Source organism: Sus scrofa, chromosome 12 (genome assembly GCF_054392235.1).
Source record: "Sus scrofa isolate SSC_HxYL_T2T_F1_AM1 chromosome 12, Sscrofa_HxYL_maternal_Yorkshire_Landrace_v2.0, whole genome shotgun sequence".
Classification (NCBI taxonomy): Eukaryota; Metazoa; Chordata; class Mammalia; order Artiodactyla; family Suidae; genus Sus; species Sus scrofa.
This window is the reverse complement of record NC_139394.1, coordinates 20,435,861-20,457,851: the sequence shown is the minus strand read 5'-3', so window position 1 is coordinate 20,457,851 and position 21,991 is coordinate 20,435,861. Positions and strand designations below refer to the sequence as shown.

Sequence of the window (21,991 nt, the reverse complement as noted above, 5' to 3'; positions counted from 1 at the left end):
TGTGGCTTCATTTTGTTATTATTATTCTTCGACTTTTTATCTTTTTAGGGCTGCATCCACAGCATACAGAGGTTCCAAGGCTAAGGGTCGAATCGGAGCTGTAGCTGCCAGCCTACACCACAGCCACAGCAATGCAGATCCGAGCCACAAGCTGCATCTGCGACCTACACCACAGCTCACCGGCAAGGCCAGATCCTTAACCCACTGAGCAAGGCCAGGGATCGAACCTGAGTCCTCAGGGATACTAGTTGGTTTCATTAACCACTGAGCCACGATGGGAACTCCCTGGGCTTCATTTTGAAAGTTAAATTCCCTAGAGTCAGAGGATCCCAATCTTGAGACTGAAGCTGTTCTTCCTCCTGGTCCCTGAGATACACCCTCATCTCCCCACTTCACACCTCTGCATCCTAACCTCCCAAGACACCAGTGCTCCTGGCAGACCACAGGCCAGGTATCCAGGAAAGGCCAGAAATGAAGGTGCATCCAGAGTTCCCGATGTGGCACAGCAGAAATGAATCCGACTAGGAACCATGAGGTTGCAGGTTCAATCCCTGGCCTCGCTCAGTGGATTAAGGATCTGGTGTTGCCGTGAGCTGTGGTGTAGGTTGCAGACTCGGCTCTGATCTAATGTGACTGAAGCTGTGGCCAGCAGCTATGGCTCTGATTTGACCCCTATCCTGGGACCCTCTGTGAGTGTGGCCCTAAATAGCAAAAAAAAAAAAAAAAAGGAAAGAAATGAAGTTGCATCCAAAATAATGTCTTATTCAACTTGGAATGTTCAATAAAACCTTAGGACATTTAACAAACTTGTTAGTTGACAAATGCTACATTTATCAGACGCAGACAAAGCCCTCAGACAAAGGAATGTCACTTCCCACTACATTATCATAACCTGGATCAGGGAATAGGGAGCCAAGCAAATTAAACTCGACACTCAATAACCAAATCATAGGCAATGACCTTGAGACCCTGGATCTGAAAACTGTGAGAAGGACCACGAATCTGGGCCTTCTGTTCAACCTCAAGAGAAGTCAGAACTGAAACCTGAATCTGTAGGATCATCACAAAGCAACAAGGTTTTAATTTTTTTCAAATTTATTTAAAACAACCCCTCATTTTGCTTTTAACTGAATAAGATCTTTCATTTGTAGCAGCAGCTAAGCTATACTTTAGTTCTGATTGTATCTAGTGATAATAACAGCAGCTAATATTTGTTGAGTGTTGACGATGAGTCAGGGACTGTGCTAAGTGCTCATGCATCATCTCATTTAACCCAGACAGGTCAGTTCTCAGGAAAAATGGAAAGCACAGCCTGCTAATAACTGGGAGGATTTATGTCCAGTTCTGCTAATGTACACAAGCATCTCTGTCTCCAACCCATTTCTACAGACTCAGAGGAGCCTCCAGCTTGTCAGAGACGGCTTCTTAGAGAAAACTTAGAGTGCAACTTCTCCACTCAGGGAAATTCACACGTTCTAACCTGTTTGCCTGTAAAGTAAGACTTGAAGGAAGTGTTCCCACTTCTGGGAGAACAGGAGGAGGAGCAAGACACGGTTATTAATCAAGAAAAGGCCGAAATGAAACGCTACTGTTTCACAAGTGTTCATAAACTGCTTACAGCTCATTATTTTAAAGAAAGCAAACCAGCCATGCTCCGGGCTCACAAGGAGGGGAGGCTTGGCAAGTTTACTCGCACTTCTGAGCCTTCGCCTTCAGCTGGGCAGACTCTGAAGAGGGGCCTGGCAAAAAGCCTCTGAAGACGGGCAGCCCTAAGGAGCGGTTCTACCCGGGGGAGGGGAGCCTCCGGGCTAACGGAGCAGCTCCAACTCCACCGTCCAACGTCAAAGGGAGCAGCCGGACTCTCCCTGAAAAGCCCGGGCTGCCCAGGAGGACGCTCGGGCGGGAGCAGGAGGAAGCGGGCGGGGAGGCCGGGTGGGGTGAGGGGAGGAGAAGGGAGCCCAGGCCCGGGAGGGGGCGGGCGTGGGGCGAGCCAAAGCCTTCTAACGCAGCCCAGAAGATTCTTGGCGGCCAGGGCTGGAAGGCGGCCGAATTCTCTCGTGAAAAAGGGGGAGAGAGAGAAAAGAAAACCAGTCAACAACAACAACAACCCATCTCCTCTTGTCCGCGGTGCTTTCACCAGCGCCCCTGCTGTGACGCCCAGCGAAAACTCGCCAGACTGAGGCGGACCAACAGCCAAAGGGAGCGAGGAGCGGCCAGAAGCCGGCTTGGAATGTTGGGGGCGGGGTGGAGGGATGGGGTGGGGGCCTGGACCTCACCAACTCTGCAATAATTGGTTCAGAGACAATTGCCCATCCATATGGAAAAGATAAAATAGATTCCTATCTTACAGCAGGCCTCCAAATAAGTTCCAGATGCACTAAAGACCTACGAGGAACAAGCAAACTACTCCGGGACTTTGGGGGAAAAAACATAGAAAGACAGCTTATTAATACTGAGAGAAGGGACAGTTCCTTTAAGAAGGTATAAAACGTGCAAAATATAAAGGAAAAGATGGTAACTTTGTCTACATTAAAATGAAAATCTTCTCTAAGGCAAAAGACATGCACAGTATAAGGACAACCCATAGACCCATAATATTTGCAATCCATACAACCAAAAAAAAAAAAAAAAAATTCAAGTGTCTAAGAGAAACAACCCAATAGAAAAGAAAAAAAATGGACAAAGGAAATGAACAGGCAATTCCAGAAGGTCAGTAACAAAAGAAAATGGAATCCATCTTGCTTGTGATTTTAACTAGCAGTTGCAACCATGAGATCCCATTGGGCATCCATGGGAATGGACAGAAGTTAAGATCTGATAATCCAAGGGTGGAACTGAGTGTCGGGAAATGAAAATTCTATTGCTGACAAAAGTGTAATTGGTACAACCATCTGGTTGTATGCCAAACCTTGTAAAGCTGGAGCTGCCCAAGCTCTTGGTAGAGATGTTTTCCTTCATGTTCACGAGTGGACAAGTCCTGCGCTCATATGATGTAATAGGTAGTAAGTGGAAACAATTAATGGCCCCTGTGTGGAAAAAGAATAAACTGGTTTTATTCATCCAATGAAAGGAATGAAATAAATCGACGTGTATCAGCATGACTAAATCACGAAATCTAACGAAGGGTGAAAAAAACAGGTTACAAAAGGATATTACACTCTGATACTATTTATTCGATATTTCAAAACAAAAAATATATTGTAAAAATACAAAATCATGCTTGTATGTGTAAAATTATTTGTAATTTAAAATAAAATAGGGAGGGAATTCCCATCGTGGCTCAGCAGTTAGTGAACCCGACTAGCATCCATGAGGATTTGGATTCGATCCCTAGCTAGCCTTGCTCAGTGGGTTAAGGATCTGGCGCTGCTGTGAGCTGTGGTATAGGTCGCAGACGCGGCTCAGATCCATGTTGCTATGGCTCTAGTGTAGGCCGGTGGCTACAGCTCTAACTGGACCCCTAGCCTGGAAACCTCCATATGCCACAAGTGTGGCCCTAAAAAGACCAAAAATGATAACAATAATAAAAATTAAAATAGGGAGTTCCCGTCGTCACTCGGTGGTAACAAATCTGACTAGTATCCATCAGAACCAGGGTTGGATTCCTGGCCTTGCTCAGTGGGTTAGGATCCAGTGTTGCCATGAGCTGTGGTGTAGCTCACAGACAAGGCTCAGATCCCTCTTTGCTGTGGCTGTGGTATAGGCCAGCAGCTACAACTCCAATTCCACCTCAGCCTGGGAATTCCCATATGCCACAGGCATGGCTGTAAAAAGCAAAAAAATAAGAAGAAAAAGAAGAGTTCCATGGTGGCTCAGCAGGTTAAGAATCAAGGCCACTGCTGTGGCTCTGGTTGCTGCTGTGGTTTGGGTTCATTCCCTGGCCCTGGAACTTCCACATGCCTTGGGCACAGTCAAAAAAAAAAAAAAAAAAAAAAAAAGAGAGAGAGAGACCACGAGATACCACTTCACATGCATTAGGGTGGCTATTATTAAAATAAAAAACTAACAAGTGTTGGTGAGGATATGGAGAAATTGGAACTCTTGTGCATTGCTGCTGGGAATGTGAAATGGTGCAGCCATTTACTGTGGAAAGTGGTACAGAAATTCCGCAAAAAAAGTAAACACAGAATAACCCTGTGATCCAGCAGTTCTGCTCCAGAAGAACCTAAGAAGCGAGGATTCAGACAGATATTTGTACACCTATGTTGAGAGCAGGATTATTCACAATACCCAATAGGTAGAAACTACCCCAATGTCCATCAACAGATGGGTGGATAAACACAAAATATGGTATAAAGGTATATGCATACATCCTTAACAAGGAATAAAAGTCCGATATATGCTACAATTATGGAGTAACCTTGAGGACATTATGCTAAGTGAGATAAGCCAGACAGAAAAGGACAAATAGCATGTGATTCCACTTATAGGAGGTACTCAAGAGTAGTCCGACTCAGAGACAGAATAGAATGGTGATGAGGGCAGGGTTACTGTTCAATGGGTATAGTTTCAGTTTGAGAAGATGACAAAGTTCTGGAGATGAATGGTGGTGACAGTTACAGAACAATGTGTATATACCTAATCCTACAGAATTGTACAGTTTAAAATGGTTAAGATGGTAAATTTTCTTTTTCAGCTGCCCCTCCCCCCATATGGAAGTTTCCGGTTGTGGATCCAACCCTGGCTTCCACAACGACTCAAGGTGCTGCAGTCTGACCCTTAACCCACTGGGCCACAGCGGAATGCCTACATGGTATACAATGTGTTAGGTACATTTAACTTTAAAATTGAAAATAATTTTTGGAGTTCCCATTGTGGCCCCGTGGAAACAAATCCTCCCAGTATCCATGAGAATGCAGGGTCAATCCCTGGCCTCGGCCAGTGGGTTGGGGATCTTGAGTTGCTGTGGCTGTGGTGTAGGCAGGTAGCTGTAGCTCAGATTCCAACCCTAGCCTGGGAACTTCCATATGCCGAGGGTAGGACCCTAAAAAGCAAAAAATAAATAAAATTTAAAAGAATTTTAAAAAATTCTTTAAACATTTAAAAGAAGTTGGGAGTTCCTGTCATGGCGCAGAGGTTAAGGAATCCAACTAGGAACCATAAGGTTGCGGGTTCGATCCCTGGCCTTGCTCAAAGGGTTAATTAAGGATCCGGCGTTGCCGTGAACTGTGGTGTAAGTCGCAGACGCGGCTCGGATCCCGTGTTGCTGTGGCTCTGGTGTAGGCTGGTAGCTACAGCTCCGTTTAGACCCCTAGCCTGGGAACCTCCATGTGCCGCGGGAAGCGGCCCTAGAAAAGGCAAAAAGACAAAAGAAAAAAGAAAAAATTTGGCTTGAATCCACCTCTTTTACCTAGCAGGGCGGGCAGAGCCGCTCACCTACCTAAGCAGCGCCTCAGACTCGGGACACCTGGACCGCCCCTCCCTTCCCCTCCCCTCCCCTCCCCCACACCCGGTCGCTACCCTGCTGCACGCAAGTCTAACCGCGCAGGCGCGGAGCTGGGGTGGGTGGGCAGGAGGAGGCGTGGCCTCACTCTGCGCCTGTGCAGAGTTCCAGCTGCTGCTGCCGAGGGGAAAATGATGCCCAGGTTGGGCTCCCAGGGCCGCCGGCCGAGGGGAGGCCCACACTGCACACGCGCAGACCGATCACCCGCGTCAAAAGGCGAAGAGAACGCGCGTTTCCCACGTCCTGCGCACCCAGCTGCCAAGCGTTCGTCTCTGCCTTGACTCCCGCCACCGCAGCAGGGCTGGCGCGCCCACGTCTGAAGAGCGATGCCGCGGGAGATCATCACCCTGCAGCTGGGCCAGTGCGGCAACCAGAGTGAGCGAACGAGCGCCGGGCCCCGCCAGTCTGCGGTTCTTCTCCCTTCGGGTCCCACCCAAGTGCTTGGCATCCTCCAGCTACCCTTTCCCTTCCATGAACCCCCCCCCGCCTTACTGCGTATGATGAACTGAGCCACAGACGGTCCCCCTACCGCACCCCGACAGAGAGCCATGCCTCCAGCTGTCACTGCTCCCAGACCCAGGCATCTTGGGTCCACCCTCTGAGTGTGACAGCCTCTGAGCCTCATCCTGGGCTCCTGAGGCCTTAGGCTCTAGCAGACCCAGGCGTCTCTCCCCATCCCCCAGTTGGGTTCGAGTTCTGGAAACAACTGTGCGCCGAGCATGGCATCAGCCCCGAGGGCATCGTGGAGGAGTTCGCCACCGAGGGCACTGACCGCAAGGACGTCTTCTTCTACCAGGTGCCCCCAGCAACTTGACCAAGGGCTGGCAGTGGCCCAGGGGGCCCGAAGGGAAGGGCAGTGGCTTGGTACTAGGAAACCCGTTGAACAGAGTGGCCAGGGCGGCTGGCTTGAGGAGGGAGGGCGAGCAGGAGCCAGAGTTGGGAGGACTGGAAGACTGGGCGGGCCGAGCTGACTGTGCCCCCTCCTGGACTCCCCTTGACAGGCGGATGATGAGCACTACATCCCCAGGGCGGTGCTGCTGGACCTGGAGCCGCGGGTGATCCACTCCATCCTCAATTCCCCCTATGCCAAGCTCTACAACCCAGAGAACATCTACCTGTCGGAGCATGGAGGAGGAGCTGGCAACAACTGGGCCAGCGGATTCTCCCAGGTATCCAGGTGGCCATCCCAGAAGATCCTCATGTCCCCTTCCTGGGGCAAGGCAGGCACAAGCAGCCTGGGGATTTGACCAGACCAGATTGACAATAAATAAGAGACAAAGGAATTATGCTGATAAGAGGGACAGCCAGATAGAGGTTTATGCAAACTTTGTGCGTATCATTTGCAAAGTAGCATTTCTGGGGTGAGGGCCCCAGCTGAAGCTCTGCTTAAAGTGTCCCAGAGTAGAGTTATTGGTGCTGAAAACAGATGCTTTCCAGAAATGTCATCCAGACCCTCCCTCCTCATGTTTCTGTACAGGGTGAGAAAATCCATGAAGACATCTTTGATATCATAGACCGAGAAGCAGATGGAAGTGACAGCCTGGAGGTGAGGTGTCAGGGGAAGCTGAAGAGTGCTGGGAAAAGGACAGGAGGTAGCCTGATCCGATGTGTGAGGGGGGCATTTCAATTCAAAACCCTCTTAATGAGAATCAGATGTGAGATAGTGAGGTGAAGAAGGTACAGTCCTTGTCCTCAAGGAGATCCTAATCTGGATGGCATCAGCTCCTTGGACATGGGTCTTCCTTCTCAAGGAGCCTCAGCCTGGATGGACACAGAGGAAGCCTTGAGATATGAGTGTGTTGGGAATGGGGAATGAGACAGGCCAGAGCCTCCCCCCCAACTCCCCAGATTCCTGGAGACTGCCTCTCCACCCCTCCCTCTGCAGGGCTTCGTGCTGTGTCATTCCATCGCTGGGGGGACTGGTTCTGGCCTTGGCTCCTACCTCTTGGAGCGTCTGAATGACAGGTAAGCCTGTGTCTGGGGAGAGGGCTTTAGCCCTGTTTCCCTAGCTAATGTCTTTCCTTTTTGTCACTTTTTTCATTGAGACTGGAAGACATATCATGACTCCCTTTGAGTCAGGTAGGAACAGAGCCTGGTCACCCAGGGAACATCTTGGAAGCCGTAACTCCCAGGAGGGGGGTTCACCTAGGGAGAGGAGGGGAGCTACCAAGTTTGATGCTTTAGGCTTATCTTTTTTGGCTCTGGAGCTCTGACCATTCTGCCCTCACCCCTTTTGTACAAGACCTTGGTGGCACTTGGAAAGGAATAGCCCCTGTTATCCTTGGAGAAACCAGAGATGGGCAGTGATGGGAGTCCTTCCAGTTCCCTGTGCCATCTTCCCCTCTCCCTCCTCCCTCCTCACCCCCAGGTACCCCAAGAAGCTGGTGCAGACTTACTCAGTGTTTCCCAACCAGGACGAGATGAGCGATGTGGTGGTCCAGCCCTACAACTCGCTGCTCACGCTCAAGAGGCTGACCCAGAACGCAGACTGTGTGGTAAGCATGGGAGGAGGGAGTGGGGGCTTTGGTCCCCCTCCCCACACCAGTGAGACACCTACACCCTGCCCTTCCCCAGAGAACAGAGGACCAACAAAGCCATTCCCCGTGGCCCAAATTATGAAATAAGGACCTGATCCCAAGTTTCTTATAGTCCCTTTAGGCAGCAAGACTCTCAGAAAGTGAATAAACTCCCACCCCCACGTGTCCCCACTTTGTCTATTTAATGCCTACTCATGCTTAGATTCTCATCCCAAGGTCAATTTCTTAGCAAACCTTCCCTAATCACCTAGGTAAGGTCAGTTCCTTGGTGCATATTTCAGGCTATAACTGTACTTTTTTGGGGGGAGGGGTCTTTTTAGGGCCACGCCCGAGACATATGGAAGTTCCCAGGCTAGGGGTCAAATCAGAGCTGCAGCTGCTGGCCTACACTACAGCCACAGCCACACGAGATCCTGAACCCACTGAGCAAGGCCAGGGATAGAACCCGAGTCCTCATGGTTACTAGTCAGGTTTGTTACCACTAAGCCAGAATGGGAACGCCTTTTGTGTGTGTGTGTGTGTGTTTAACTGTACTTTTCTGTTGTTTTGTATTTAATGTTGGTTTCCCACCTCTAGATGGTAGATCTGGTGAAGGGGAAGACCCTGCCTGTTTTACCTTGGCATGCTTTCTCCAGAGCCAGGCAGCGTGCCTGGCACATATTAAACATTCAAAAATGTGTTTAATGCACTGGATGGTAGAAAAGTGTCTCCCGATGCCCCAGAAACAGTATTTACCTTTTAAATTAACACACCTACGTGTTAATTTTGGAGGTAAGAGGAGGGCTAAGCTAATAACTTTTTTCTCTGCCCCTTTTCTCCTCAAAAAGGTGCCGTGACCCTCTTCTGTCCCCCCAGGTGGTGCTGGACAACACAGCCCTGAACCGGATCGCCACAGACCGCCTGCACATCCAGAACCCGTCCTTCTCCCAGATCAACCAGCTGGTGAGCACACACCCCCCCCCGCCCCGACCCCCGCGCCTGGACCCCTGTGGACTGGAACCCAACCCCGCCTTGCTGGAGCACCGCCCAAGGAAGCCAGGACCCCCGGGCCAAGGCCCGTGACACGAACCCCGCCCCCAGGTGTCCACCATCATGTCGGCCAGCACCACCACCCTGCGCTACCCCGGCTACATGAACAACGACCTCATCGGCCTCATCGCCTCGCTCATCCCCACACCGCGGCTCCACTTCCTCATGACCGGCTACACCCCGCTCACCACGGACCAGTCGGTAGGAGCAGCCCTCGGGCCCAGCAGGCCCTGACCCGCCTTCCTCTTCTCCTCTCCCTGCTGCGCCCGGGCTGCCCCTCGCAGCCCCCAGACGCCCTGGGCTCGGGGACCTTCCTGGCTGACCTGCGCTCCTCTTCCCTCTGCCCGAGGCTCCCCGCAGGGCCTGGGCTGGGCTGCGCGGGGGCTGCTCCTGCTCCTGCTCCTGACAAGGGCGGGGGCTGCTGAGCTCGGGAGGGCTGACATCCAGACCCCACGGCAGAGGCTCCGTGTGCCCCTGAGTCTGAGGACAGTCCCCAGAGAGAGCAGACCACCCCGAGTCTGACGGGGACACGTGGTGCCCGCTCCTCTCTGTCCGTGCGTCTCTGGGCTGTGCCTGAGTGCTGGCCTGGTCCCCGGGGCCCCCTGTCCCCTCAGGTGGCCAGCGTGAGGAAGACCACGGTCCTGGACGTCATGAGGCGGCTGCTGCAGCCCAAGAACGTGATGGTGTCCACAGGCCGGGATCGCCAGACCAACCACTGCTACATCGCCATCCTCAACATCATCCAGGGGGAGGTGGACCCCACCCAGGTAGGTGCGGCCCCTTCGTTCTACCCCCGGAGCCCACAGGGGTAGAGGAGAGGCTACCACCACCACGCCTGTGCCCGCCCCAGGTCCACAAGAGCCTGCAGCGGATCCGGGAACGGAAGCTGGCCAACTTCATCCCCTGGGGCCCAGCCAGCATCCAGGTGGCCCTGTCAAGGAAGTCGCCCTACCTGCCTTCTGCCCACAGGGTCAGCGGGCTCATGATGGCCAACCACACCAGCATCTCCTCCGTGAGTCTAGCCTCCAGGTCTTCTGTGGCCATTCTGTCCCACCAGCCACCTTCATCATTCTCCCCCATGTCCACTCCAATCCCCTGTCTTGCACTGGCTCCCATCCTGGAGATTTCTCTCTCTTTCAGCTCTTTGAAAGTTCCTGCCAGCAGTACGACAAGCTGCGGAAGCGGGAGGCCTTCCTGGAGCAGTTCCGCAAGGAGGACATCTTCAAGGAGAACTTCGACGAGCTGGACAGGTCTAGGGAGGTTGTGCAGGAGCTCATTGACGAGTACCACGCAGCCACACGGCCAGACTACATCTCCTGGGGCACCCAGGAGCAGTGACTTCCTCCCTCCTACACCCCCTGTACAGAAAGCACAGCCCCCATCATGCCTGGTCCCTCTGACCCAAATTTCCTCCATCAACAACCTTTCTAGGTTCTTCTCCAGCTTAGGAGTTCGCCCTCCTTCCTCCCTTCCATGCTCTGACCCTTGATATGCTTTAATAAAGTAATAAAATAGAGTAAGCTTGGTTGTAAATATAGTCAGGGCTTGGGCTGTGAATATGGGGGATGACGAGAAGGTCTCCAGGGTGGCCCACAGTTCTAGGCATGTGTTGGTAGGGTGGCCTTTACCTGCTGTAACTTCTTACCACTTAGTCCCAGTCTAGAGCATCCCTTGCCTAGAACCGAGCTCTTTTACTGGAGCCAGTCCCACTCTCAAGACTACAGAGCGGTCCTGAGGTCTGCCGTCGCCTCGGTGTCTAACTCCTGCCCTGGGGGGATCAGTATTGCCCCACATTGCTCCCACACTCACAGCCGAGGCTGGGGGAGCTTCTGAAGGAGGACCTGCAGCATTCTGAGCAGGTCAGGAAAGCCAAGACTCTGGATTCCAGGCTCAAGGCAATTAGATCCTCAGGATTCAACCCAATTCAGCCCCATCTGATAAAGCAGGAACAGAGCTCAGGAAAAAGCTGTGTTTATCTGCGCCAGAGAAGTCCTTCGGTCTGATCCTGCCTCAAGCTTCTTCCATTCCAGGCCCAAAGCAGTAGACACATTAAAGATGGACCCAGATTGCTGGACACCAGGGTAGGACTGGGTAGTGCCAGCCCTGATGACTCACTGCCATCAGGCCTCAGGGACGCCAGGAGGCCACCCCTATGCCACTCAATGGAAGCGGGGATGAGTAATTGCCAGCTTCCAAAGCTGCTCTCTTGCCTGCCCCACCCACCACCTTAGGGCATATACTGGCCAGGAGGAGGTTAAATCCAGAAGGTCAAAGAGGGTGGAGCCCTGTGGTGTTCAGACTCCCCTCAGTGCTGGTAAAAGCCCAGAGTGTGGGCGTCCCCAGGGGTGGAGCTCTGAGCTATGGGGCTCCAACTTGTCCCACTGACAACACTCCCACAGGAAGGGTTTGTGTAAATAAGGATTTTTTTTTTTTTTTTTTTGCTTCTCTTCTACAAATAAATTAAGAAACAAACTAGAAAATTGTCTGCACCCATTGCAGCCCTTGGGTGTGTGCCCTGTCCCTGCAGGGCCAAAAGGGTCCATGGTTCCCTGAAATCTCAGCACAGTCCAGGTCCAGGCTGGAGGCAAGAGGGAGGTCGTGACCTCTTGGCAAGCTCAGTCCTGCAGCTGCCCCAAACAGCCAGACTGTCCCTGGGACTCGTCCAGGGCCGGGTGCTGGCTGGGAGGGGAGGTGTCTGGCAGGTCTTGGCATGGAGGAGAAGGGCTGCTGCTGGGCCTCTCGGGGGAGGGGTTGGCCAAGTAAGCGTTCACCAGCTGCATGATCTCTTCCACCTAAGAGAGGGCAGAGGGCAGAGAACAACAGGGGCCACTGGGTTCTCCTTTGTCTTATCCTCCACCCAGGCCCCTTCCCAAGGCCATACCTGAGCTGCCCCCTGCACCATTTCCTTCCTCACCATTGCTCTCTCTCACTCACTGTGTGCCAATCACATTTGTTTTTTCTACTCCTCTAATATCCTATGTTTATTCTCCTCTCTCTTTGCACCTCTAGATCCCTCTACCTGGAATGCTGTGTCCTCAGATCTCCCTTTGGCTAGCTTAAATGTCACTTTTTTTTTTTTTTTTTAATTTTATGACCATATCTTCAGCAAAGGGAACTTCCTGGACCAGGGATTGATCCAAGCTACAGCTGCGGCAATGCTGGATCTTTTAACTAACTGCACCAGGTGGGGGGTCAAACCTGCACCTCTGCTCTGAGCAGCTGCAGTAGGCTTCTTTTTGTTGTTATCTTTTTAGGGCCGCACTCGCAGCGCACAGAGGTTCCCAGGCTAAGGGTCGAATTGGAGCTGTAGCTGCTGGCCACGGCCACAGCCACGTGGGATCCAAGCCATGTCTGTGACCTACACCACAGCTCACGGCAACGCTGTATCCTTAACCCACTGAGCAAGGCCAGGGATCAAACCTGTGTCCTCTGGATACTAGTCAGGTGCATTAACCACTGAGCCACGACAGGAACTCCTGCAGTGGGATTCTTGACCCCTGCACCACGGCGGGAACTCCGGGTGTCACCTTCTTTGAGGATCTTTTCCTGATCATCCTACCTAATGCTATGGCCCCCTCTGGTCACTTCCTGTCACACTACCTTTTCCTTTGGAGCTTTATCGGTATTCTAAATTGTCTTTGATTCCTTGTTAAGTGTCTGATCTCCAGCTCTTGTTTGTCTTTAATCACTGCTGGATCCGCAGGGTCTAGAGCTGTACCTGGTCCATGCTCAGTGTTTAATAAATGTTTCTTGACATCCTTTCTCTTCCTTTCTCCTTCTACGCCCTCTTCCCGCTCACCTGGGGACTCTGCAGGAGGAGCTGGCTCTCTCCCACCCTCAATGCCAGCGTGTGGGGGCCCATTAGCTGGCAGGCGGCCACATGGCCATAGCTGACACTGTGGATGGGCTCTGTCTCACCCGGTCGAGAGAGGGACATGGCCTTGGCTCCCAGGCCCAGGCATAGTTTCTGTGGAGCACCCCCACCAGGCTCCTGCAGACAGACAGGCAGAGTCAGGGTGGAAGGACGGGACCCTGCAGCATTACTCTTGGTGGGGGGAGATGGTTGTGAGCTAGAAGTTTCCTGGGCCCCCCTATAATCCACGCTCCAGAGAGGTGAGGACCCAAGGGCCAGCGACTCCTGGGGTTTGAGAGGGACAGCTGTGCTGGGTGGAGGGACTGAGGTGGCCCACAGTGGGGGCCTGTGGCTCTGGGGCAAAGGTGTGGGGCTCGGGCCGCCAGAGTCCCCCTCTCCCTTCTCCCCCTCACCGTGCTCAGCTCCAGAACGTCATACCGAGCAGCGCCGAACCCTGGACACTGCGCCGCAAGAGCCAGGTAGGCAGCCATGGCCTCAGCTCGGCCCATGCCCCGTAGCCGCTTCCAGCCTCCCAGCACAGCCGCCGCCGTGCCGGCGCCACCTCCTCCCTCGCGGGCCACGCTTCCCGCCGTGCGGCCGGCCCCGCCACGCCGGGTCCGCTCCGCCCGCCTCTTGGCCAGGCCCGGGCTCCAGATTGCCCCGGCCAGCAGGGCGGCGGAGGGGGGAGGCCTGGGGACGGGGCGGGGAGGGTCTTCACGCGGCGGGGCTGGGGTGGGCAGCAAGCGGTCCAGGCGCGGTAGCGGCGCCCGTGGGGAGAAGTCCCGGTGCAGGCTCTGCAGGCGCAGCGCCGCCAGGGCGCGCAGCGTGTCGTCGGGCGGGGGCGGCCGGCCGCGCAGCAGCAGAGCGTGAGCCTACGGGGTGGGGGGGGGCAGTGGGCGTCAGCGTAGGAGCCGCGGGGTACCGTCGCGAAGACGCCTCGGGGTTTGGAATCGGAGGCCTGGGGTTCGAGCACAACCTCCCCCGGGGTTGCCGACGAAATGCACTGGCCCAGAAGGGGAGGGATTCAGTCAGCGGGGGGTGGTTTGGCGAGGCGTGAATGCCGGAGATCCTCACCTGCTCAAAAAGGAAAGGCAGCTCGTGACCATCTGGGGACAGCCCCTCAGGGTGCAGAGGTCCGTGAAGACGCAGACACAGTCTCCAACCAGAGTCGGGCGGGTCTTCCAGCCCGGGTTCCTCCGCCGCCAAGCTGTAGAATAAAGGGCCTGTTGCAGCGCAGGAGCAGGGCCCTCGAAGTCCCCGGCCCCGAGGAAAGGGGCGGAGCCAGACGTTCGGGGCGGGGCCCCGGCAGAGCGGACCCGTGAGGTGAGCCTTGAAGCCAGACGGCAAACCGCCCGCCCGCAGGGATGCATCTGTGAACCAGCGAAGGTTACTTTGCCGGGCAAATGACAAGCGCTCCGTAAACGTTTCCTTAGGGTTTGACCGAAGCTGAGAAGCGAGTGGGCTAACGGAGAGTAGGGCTGGGGCTGGACATTTACTTCTCAAACCTGGTGAGCACGTCGGCCACGAGGGTGCCCCCAGCCAGGGCTCGCTCCTGGGCCCCTCGCTGCTCGTACAGTGCGAATGCATTGCGGCTCCGGGTCAAGCCCAGACGCCCCACCAGCTCTCGAGCAACCTGGGGAGAGAGCATAAGAGGAAAGTCAGGCCCAGACCTCGCAAGGGTCTTGCCAGTACTTTTGGAGGGGCCGATCCAACTTGGAAGGGTCTTTCAGGTCTTAGTCCTGCCACACACAGCCCTGCCTTACTCAAGTGATGACTTTCCGGCTCCGGCAAACCTAGGGCCCAGGCACCAGAGGAGCCAGGCGTGGGAAGCTGGGAGGAAGGCCGAAGTTTCAGGAGTCCCTGTGGTCTTACCTCTCCCGCTGTGGTGTGGGAGTCTATGGCCACAGGGCAGGCACCAGCCCCCGGACAGTGCACGGTGCATAGCAGCTCCTGCCGTCGGCTCAGCGCAGAAATCTCTGCCAGAGATGGCACCAGCTCTCGGCCTCGAGTCCGGGCTAAAGCTTTGCGGATGAAACGCGCATATTCCGCCAGTTCCGAGTCCGGGAGCGCCTGCTCAGTCCTGGGTTGGGGAGAAAGAACCCAAGGATCAGTGCTCAGACGCCTTTCCTTCTCTCCTCCTTCTTGCTTTCTTACTTTACAGTTTATGTTATCTTGTCAGTTCCCCCCCCCCCCCAACTCTAAGTTCCTTGAAGGCAGCACACCTGGCTCTTTTGAATCTACCCCCGATAGTCTGTATGGAGCTGAATTACTTTCTAAGCCCCCTGGAAGCTTTCAACTAACTGCCGCCTCCCTCTTCCCAGAGTTTCCATGATCCTCTTTTGGGTCGAAATCCAAACTCCATTCGCATTTGGTTTTCCAACCTAAAAGGCCTGGCGCTGCACTGCATTGGCCTTGAGGGAAAACAGCCTTTTAATAAAATTCCTTTGCCCAAAGTGGAAGCCTTTTTGTAATTCCTCCACTCGCAAGTGGGATATGATCTCTTGTAAGTCCCACAAAGGCGCTGTACATATTAGCAGTGGCCCTGACCCTAGGCAAGTCCCTTCTCTTCTTCGGGTCTAAGTTCTCCATCTGCCAAACCCTTTGGAAAGGCCTGCCATTCTTTTCCAGCCCTGTAGCTCCCTTCCCTTGGCCTTACCCCCCCTCCCCTCTCACCTCTCCAGATGCCCCAAGAGGTGCCCCCGTACAGCTCCCCCAGGCCGGAAGGTGCAGCTCATACAAGTGAGGAGCTGCCAGTACCGCAGGGCCGCGGGGTCTTGGGTAGCCGGGGGCCCGGGGGGGCCTGCGGGGCCCGAGGTCTGCTTAGCCAGCTGCAGGAAGAGTTCGTCTCGGAGCGCGGGCAGGTCCCGGCAAGTCTGGAGCACACCCTGCATCAGGGGCCCGGGGCGCCGCGCCCCCTCCAGGGCCTGCAGCGCCAGGAACAGCCGCACCGCCTCCTCGCGCAAGGGTGCGTAGCCCGGACCTGCGGGAGGGTGGGGGCGGAGGGACGGTTTGGAGAGGGGACACAGAGCTGGGCCCTGGAAGGAAGGCACGAACCAGGGGAAGGTCGGAGGAAATATAAGGGGACAGGGAGTGGCAAGGAGGGGAGAGTACGAAGGACAGGAAAAGTGAAGGGAAAGCAGTGGTCCCCAAAGAGCCAAACTCGACCCCTGCTTCCCAAGGATCTCCCCCTCTGCAACCCCTAAAGCTGCACATTGAGTTAGTAACTTGGAGGGACACTAAAGGACACAGGGTCAAACCTCAGATTCTGTAATTGGGTACTGAGAGCCATTACTATGGGCCAGAAAACAGACTAGACTGGGAATCAGAAAACCAGGGTTCTTCTCCCAGCCCCCCACCCCCTTAATCCTCTAGCTTGAGGACTTGGGTCTGTCACTGTTCCCTTTTGGGGAGAAGTATAACTAGATAAGGCCAGCACGTTCTCCCAAGGTGATGGCTTTCCCACCACTTGTAAAGGCAGTACGCCATGGTCTGGAGAGTACAATGAAAGAACAGAAGAGAATATTAAAAACTCATGCAGTCAGAATGAGACCCATTGAGAAGGTGGTCCAAGGGAGCCTTATTTTCTGTGCTGGTTTCCCCCCCCCCCATATCATTCTGCTCAGTTTCTGATTTCATCTTCATCCTTTGAAAAATGAGGGGCTGGGTAGGCCCCCTGAGGACTCCTAGACCCCTATCAGGTGATGCATTCAGATCCCCCATCCAAGGGACTTGGGCCATGGAACCACTCACCTGGGGAGCTGACTCCATAGGGCAGGGGCAGGAGTGGGGCATACAGAGCTCCACTGGTGTGCCTCAGAATTGGGTTCCGATGATAAATGAGGGCGACGGCTTCCGGGTCTCCACCACTCTCCTAGAGGCCAGGGAAAGGATCATGGCGATGGAGAAGGGGGCTCCGCAGAACGCCGAAAGCTTGAGTCCGCCACCCTCCTCTCTCTCCTTGGTGTGCCCTCCTTCGCACCTGAATGTCCCTGAGCAGCAGCTGGGTGGGGGTCTCCAGAGGCGCCTTGGACGCGATCACTTCGCGCAGCGCTACCCCCCAGCGCTCCGCCTCGGCCTGGCGCGGAGAGCAGAGCCGAACGCTGTGCTTCCGGCCAGACACCGTCACGGACCACAGACCTGGGGGAAAGAGGGGCCGCAGGGGGGCAATCAGGGCTGGCCGGGGCCGCTGCCCTGGTAGGTAGAAGAATCCCCATGAGGTCTCACCGGTCTCCTTTGGCCTGCGCTCCGGGCCGGTCACCGAGCACAGGCTGGTGAGCACGAGGCTCCCGAGCCGCCGCGCCCCCTTCCCGTTGCTGCTGAACTGGTCCAAGGAGTCCCGGGTGAGCACGAACCAGGCTCGGCGCGGGGGCAACCAGGGCCGCGCCCCTCCTCCACGGGGCTCGCGGTACAGCCAACCTGGGGGGCGGGGGAGAAGGAAGGAGAGGGGAATCAGCAGGAGAAGACATTATCCCCTGGAGGGTTGGGGTTGGGGCCTCCAGAGTGCATAAGGTGGATCCCCACCTTTGACGACGACGTCCGGGTCGTCTTCCGGCGGCCCCTTCTCTGGGATGAGGCTCCGCGTCTCTTCCCAGCTTTGCAGCCTGGGCAAGAGCGGAGGGAGGGTTGGGCAAGGCTGCTGATCCTGCACCCCGCCTCCAGGGGGCTCCTCGCTAAGGGCTCCCCAGACCGCGAGGGGTGCCTGCTCCCGGACTGGGCACCCCTCCCCCAGGCTGTGGGAACTTCTAGGCCGTTCTGACCTCGCGCCAGAAATAGCCGAGAGCCCCCCCCTTCCTCCCCGCGCCCCCAGCCGGACCGCCCCCCGGGACCCTGGCCAAACCACAGCGTCCGGCGGCAGCGTAAGGCCTCTCCCTTATTGCACAACCGCAGGAGGGAAGATGGAAAGGCCAGGGGTCTTGGGAATGGGCTAGGGTCTCCAGATCATGGGTTGTAGGGCTGTTCTCACCTGTCCGAGACTGGCCCGCTCCTCACAGGCTGAGTCAGCGTCACATCCAGAGGGCCCTGGGGAAACAGGCAGGGCAGCCTTTAGGCTCAGAGCCCTACCTCTCCAGATGCCGGTGGCCTCTGCCCCAGGGCAGCGCTGCTCAGGGGATTGAGGAATCAAGGACTGAGGTGATGACTGTGATTGTGACTGTGACTGTGACTGACCTGAGCTGAAGCCACTGGGCTCGCCCTTTCCACCAGCCTCTACAGAACAACCCAAGCTAAGAAGCCAAGACTCTAGCCTTGTCTCTGTTACCCTTTAAAGATGCAATCAAAGGTTGGGGTAGAATAGAAAGAGCACTGGGCAGAGAGTCAGGAGACCAGGGTTCTAATACCCACTCAGTTACTAACTCTGATCACAACCCCCTTGTGCAACTTTGACAATCCCCCTCGAGTCTTTGGGCTTTAGCTTCCCAATTTTTGGAAAAGAAGAGGTGGATGAAGCCTTTTCTTGCTCTGGCAGGCTTGAAGTCATCCCCTCCTCCTCCTTTTCCCTTCATTGACAGGTGGGCATTCAGGCTGGCAGGGTGGTGGTGGGCATGGAGATGGATGAAGGGAAGAGGGACCCTTTCAGTATAGGGCTTTCTCCAAGAGCTTCTTAAACCCTCCCACAGACACCTCTGAGAGTCAGTGGTAAGCAAAGACCCTGCCCTTTTGCTAGGGCTCAGGCCAGGCTGAGGATACTCTCCATGGGAGGTAGAGTCTGGAATTTTGTCCTCCCCCCACTTGCCCCCTGTGCCCTGGAACTTCTACTGAAGACTGAGGTCTAAGAGAGGCCAAAAACCCATCCAGGAGCCAGGTCACTCGGGAATGGTGCCATGGTCCCATTGCGTCCAGGCAGTTAAAGCCAGGAGGGGGAGGAGGGAGGGGGGCCAGGGACACCTGTCCCCAAGCTCCAGGGAGGGGGGCGGTGGTGGATGTGCAGCATGAGGGAGCAATGGCAGGGTTTCACAAAGCCGGCCCTGCCCAGGCTGGAAGCTTGGGGATGCCTGGGTCCTATGCTTCCCTGGGGGGGAGATCCACTTATTTTCTGGAGGGTCTCAGTGAGGCTCTCAGCCACACGACCAACGGGGCAGGTGCTGACCCCTCTCTTAGACCAACTCCCCTAATCGCAGTCCCCTGCTTCCCTCCCTCTCCCCTCTATATTTATCCGCCCTCCGCCTCCGCCAGGTGCTGGCGCCGGCCCCAGCGGCGCAGCCCGCCCCACCCGGGCACCGAGCCACCGGGCCTGCTGGGGACCCCTGAGCGGGGGATGGGAGCCTGACCCAGGCCACAGCACCCGCGAGTCTGGTTGCCCTGCGTCTGGTTGCTGGCATGCAGGGGCATCAGAGGGGACATCAGGGGATGATGGCCTTCAGCACCAATAGAGCCTCGGTTTCCCCACCGGAAGAGACGACAAAACTGGGGAGCCCTATGTCCCTACCTGTCCCCTCAGGGATTCCCCAGGAGCCTCACCAGGGAGGGCCCAGCGTTCTGTCCTGAGTGCCAGAGTAATAATGAAGGGTCCTCAGAGAGTTGTGGCCCCCAGCTCCCTCTCCATGGGGTCCCTGCCACAGACCTCAACGTGAGGATGCCTGCTTCCCCTGGCCCAGGTCCCCGCGGCGGGAACTCCCGCATCTGGCTCCCAGCACTGAGGAACTGGGAGCGGAGCGGACCCAGGCGTCCGAGCCGCCCAGCCGGCCTCGCCACATTCCTCGGCGCTGGCGGAGGCGGAAGGAGACGGGATGGGACGCGGGCCCGGCGGGGAAGGGAGAGGCAGGCCAGGTCGGGCCAGGCGTGACGCCTCCCCTGCCCCAGGGCCCCCAGCAGGTGGACAGCGCCCAGCGTGCAGCGCGAGGCCCACAGGCACATCTCAAGGCGGGCTGCTGCTTGAGCTCCTGGGGGCTTCTGGCCCCCAGGCAAAAAAATCCTCTCCCGAGTCCCCACTCGGCAAGAACACGGCGTTTGGCTGGAGTAGGGCAGGATCAGGCGTGACGGCTGGCTGCAGTGAGAGGGAGAGACAAGGCTCCAAACCCCCCGGGACTTACCCTCCCGCCGCCCGCTGGACTCGGGGTCCGTAGCTCAAAGCTCTCCTCGTCCTCGTCTTCGTCCCCGTCCCCGCTAAGCTCGCCGTCCCCGTAGTCCCGGTGCAGAAGAGTAAAGCCTCGACGGCAGCAGAGGAGCCACCACAATCCCCCGGGGAGAGGCATCCGGGCGAGCAGCCGGGGGAAGGGGACGCGGGCAGTCGGGGCCGAACTGCAGGGGGTCGGAGAAACTGGCGGGGCTCCGACACCAGCCGGGGAAAGATGAGGCGGGAGGAGGGGAAGGGAGAGGGGGACTGGGAGGAGGCGTTGTCTTGCGCTGAGGTGCAAGGGGTCGCTAACTAGAGCTTGTGGGGGGCTTAGTGTCTGGGCCCCCGGAGGGGGAGGGAGGAAAGGGTCCAGGGCCCGGGGGCGGGGGGCGGGGGGGAGGGAGCAATGTCCGGAGCTGGGAAGTAGTGTCCGTTGTAGTGTCCAGCCCTGTGGGGGGCAGTGTCCGGTGCAGTGTCCGAGGAGGGCAGTTGTCCGAGCTCCAGGGAGGGTCGTGTCCGGTAGGGCGTCCGGTGGCCGGGGCCCGGGCCGCGCGCGCTGCGCTCCCTGCAGCCCCGGGACTGGCGCGCTAGGGGCACGAGCACAGCGCTGGGACCCCGCCTCCCCGCCCCCCTCCCGTCCAGGCTCCCCCTCCCTCTTCTTTCTCTCCTCCCTTCTTTACAGGGCAGGGTCCAGTTCTCGTCACGGCCTCCACGGTCCAATCCTTGTGCCTGGCGCCGGGCGCGGCCACCAATCAAGCCACTGAAATCGCGGCGGGTTGCATCATGTGCTCCTGGCTTGGTGACAGCGGGGAGGGGCATGGGAATAAGGAGGGAGGGGGCTGTGAGCTGTTAACCACGCCCCCATCTCTGAGGTCGGACTCTGACTGCTAATGACGTCACGGAAGCCCGCCTTCAGCCTCTTGTTTTAACTCTTGGCTCACCAATCGACAAATTAAAAGCGCTCTTGAGCTGGAGCTTTGGAGGACGAAGGGCCCATAGGGCATAGAGGAAGGCTCCGATTGTTGCCCTCTGAACCCTTGTCTCGGTCTTTGAGAAAGGAAAGAGCCTTAGCTACCTGTGCCAGGCACAGCCCTATAGGTAGTAGCCCTCCGCCCCTGGATGGAGGAGTCCTGTTCCTCTATCTGAGTCATCTTCTTTTTGAGGCGAAGAAGCTGAGGCAGAGACTCCGGGAAAGTTCTGACCTAGGCCGGAAATAAATCTAATTTAGAAGGCACAGTTCAAGGAACTCCAGTTGGAAGAGTGACTTGGAATTCTAGGGAATTCGAATGAAGTGGAGGCCTCTCAGGGTGACTATCCCTGCGGTTCTGTGTAGGAAGGGGTTAACAGAGGCTCTAAGCAGACGGGGCGGGGTCAGGGACGGGGCGGGGCCAGAGCGACCGCGGGCGCGCGCGTGCATTGCTGACTCAGCGGCGATTCCCGCGGTCTCCGGTGGATGGTTCCAGGTTGGCCCCCAGTGGCTGGCGTGTGGGACCCTTTGAGGATCGGCGCCATCTCCGGTGCTCCCCTAGATCCTGTCCCTTGAGGCCGTGGTTCTTGGTCTCAGCCGCCAGAGGCTCACGGAAGGAAGGCTAGCTCGAGCTGGGCGGGGCGGGACAGGGCGGGGACGACAGGCCAGCGCCTCCCTGGAGACATCCCCGCCACGCCCCGCCCGTCTTGCCCTGGGTCCCCAGACTCTCGATTGGAGCGGTTGGGGCAGCTTTGATGACCGGATATTAAACCGGGAGACTTGTCACACGCGGACACCATCGTGCCTGTCGTGACTGTATAAAACAAAGACCAAGAATCAATGTCTCTAGAGGCCATCCCTGCCTTGACCTCGCCCCAGAGGAGTGTGGCCTGTGCTGAGGCTTCCTAGGGACGTTAGCACCACAACCATGTACCTGGATCCCAAGCCCTTGCCTTCAAGGGAAGTTTTTTCCCTTGTCTAACCTCTCTCCGGCAGGTTCAGTGCATTTCCTCTGACCTCGTCCCCAAAGAAGATGGAGAGTGGCTGTCACCCCTACTCCACCACGCCCGTGACAGCCACTCTTTGGAAATTTGCAACTTGGAATTCTCTT

General features: G+C 56.3%; 3 protein-coding genes and 1 non-coding gene across 10 annotated transcripts in view; 2 read left to right on the top strand and 2 right to left on the bottom strand.

The window, feature by feature from the left end:
* The window catches only part of RETREG3 (reticulophagy regulator family member 3), a 65,675-nt gene extending 60,197 nt beyond the window's left edge, over positions 1–5,478 (bottom strand). For both annotated transcript variants that reach the window (XM_084984398.1, XM_084984409.1), the window contains exons 1-2: positions 5,381–5,478; positions 2,909–3,026 (exon numbers count right to left, since the gene is read on the bottom strand). In XM_084984398.1, the coding sequence (XP_084840524.1) occupies positions 2,909–2,958 (50 nt within the window). In that variant the 5' untranslated portion in view covers positions 2,959–3,026; positions 5,381–5,478. The remainder of the gene's footprint in view (positions 1–2,908; positions 3,027–5,380) is intronic.
* Positions 5,479–5,529: 51 nt separating this feature from the next.
* Positions 5,530–10,526, top strand: TUBG2 (tubulin gamma 2). Its single transcript, NM_001444619.1, has 11 exons — positions 5,530–5,818; positions 6,127–6,239; positions 6,445–6,612; positions 6,921–6,989; positions 7,329–7,408; positions 7,812–7,938; positions 8,836–8,922; positions 9,061–9,210; positions 9,624–9,776; positions 9,860–10,021; positions 10,150–10,526. Exons 1-11 carry the CDS (start codon positions 5,770–5,772, stop codon positions 10,345–10,347), a joined length of 1,356 nt encoding a protein of 451 aa, NP_001431548.1. The 5' UTR covers positions 5,530–5,769; the 3' UTR covers positions 10,348–10,526.
* On the top strand, positions 9,754–9,851 carry MIR9788-1 (microRNA mir-9788-1). Its single transcript, NR_128467.1, has one exon. It is a non-coding gene; the product is annotated as a microRNA mir-9788-1 (primary transcript).
* An 888-nt stretch (positions 10,527–11,414) lies between the features above and the next one.
* PLEKHH3 (pleckstrin homology, MyTH4 and FERM domain containing H3) lies at positions 11,415–20,494 on the bottom strand. 6 transcript variants are annotated; one of them, XR_014821089.1, is made up of 13 exons: positions 19,891–20,494; positions 17,826–17,881; positions 17,384–17,463; positions 17,087–17,278; positions 16,842–16,999; positions 16,613–16,733; positions 15,536–15,842; positions 14,735–14,942; positions 14,359–14,495; positions 13,937–14,069; positions 13,301–13,734; positions 12,809–13,000; positions 11,415–11,801 (listed from the first exon to the last, which is right to left on the bottom strand). XR_014821089.1 is itself a non-coding variant. In XM_003358036.5 (13 exons), the coding sequence occupies exons 1-13, from the start codon at positions 20,050–20,052 to the stop codon at positions 11,625–11,627; spliced, it is 2,382 nt and encodes a 793-aa protein (XP_003358084.3). In that variant the 5' UTR covers positions 20,053–20,494; the 3' UTR covers positions 11,415–11,624. The 6 variants fall into 6 exon arrangements, 4 of the variants coding, with proteins under 4 accessions (XP_003358084.3, XP_084840449.1, XP_084840450.1 ...); XR_014821090.1 differs by having other exon boundaries at positions 14,368–14,495; XM_003358036.5 differs by having other exon boundaries at positions 13,276–13,734.
* Between the last annotated feature and the right edge of the window lie 1,497 nt (positions 20,495–21,991).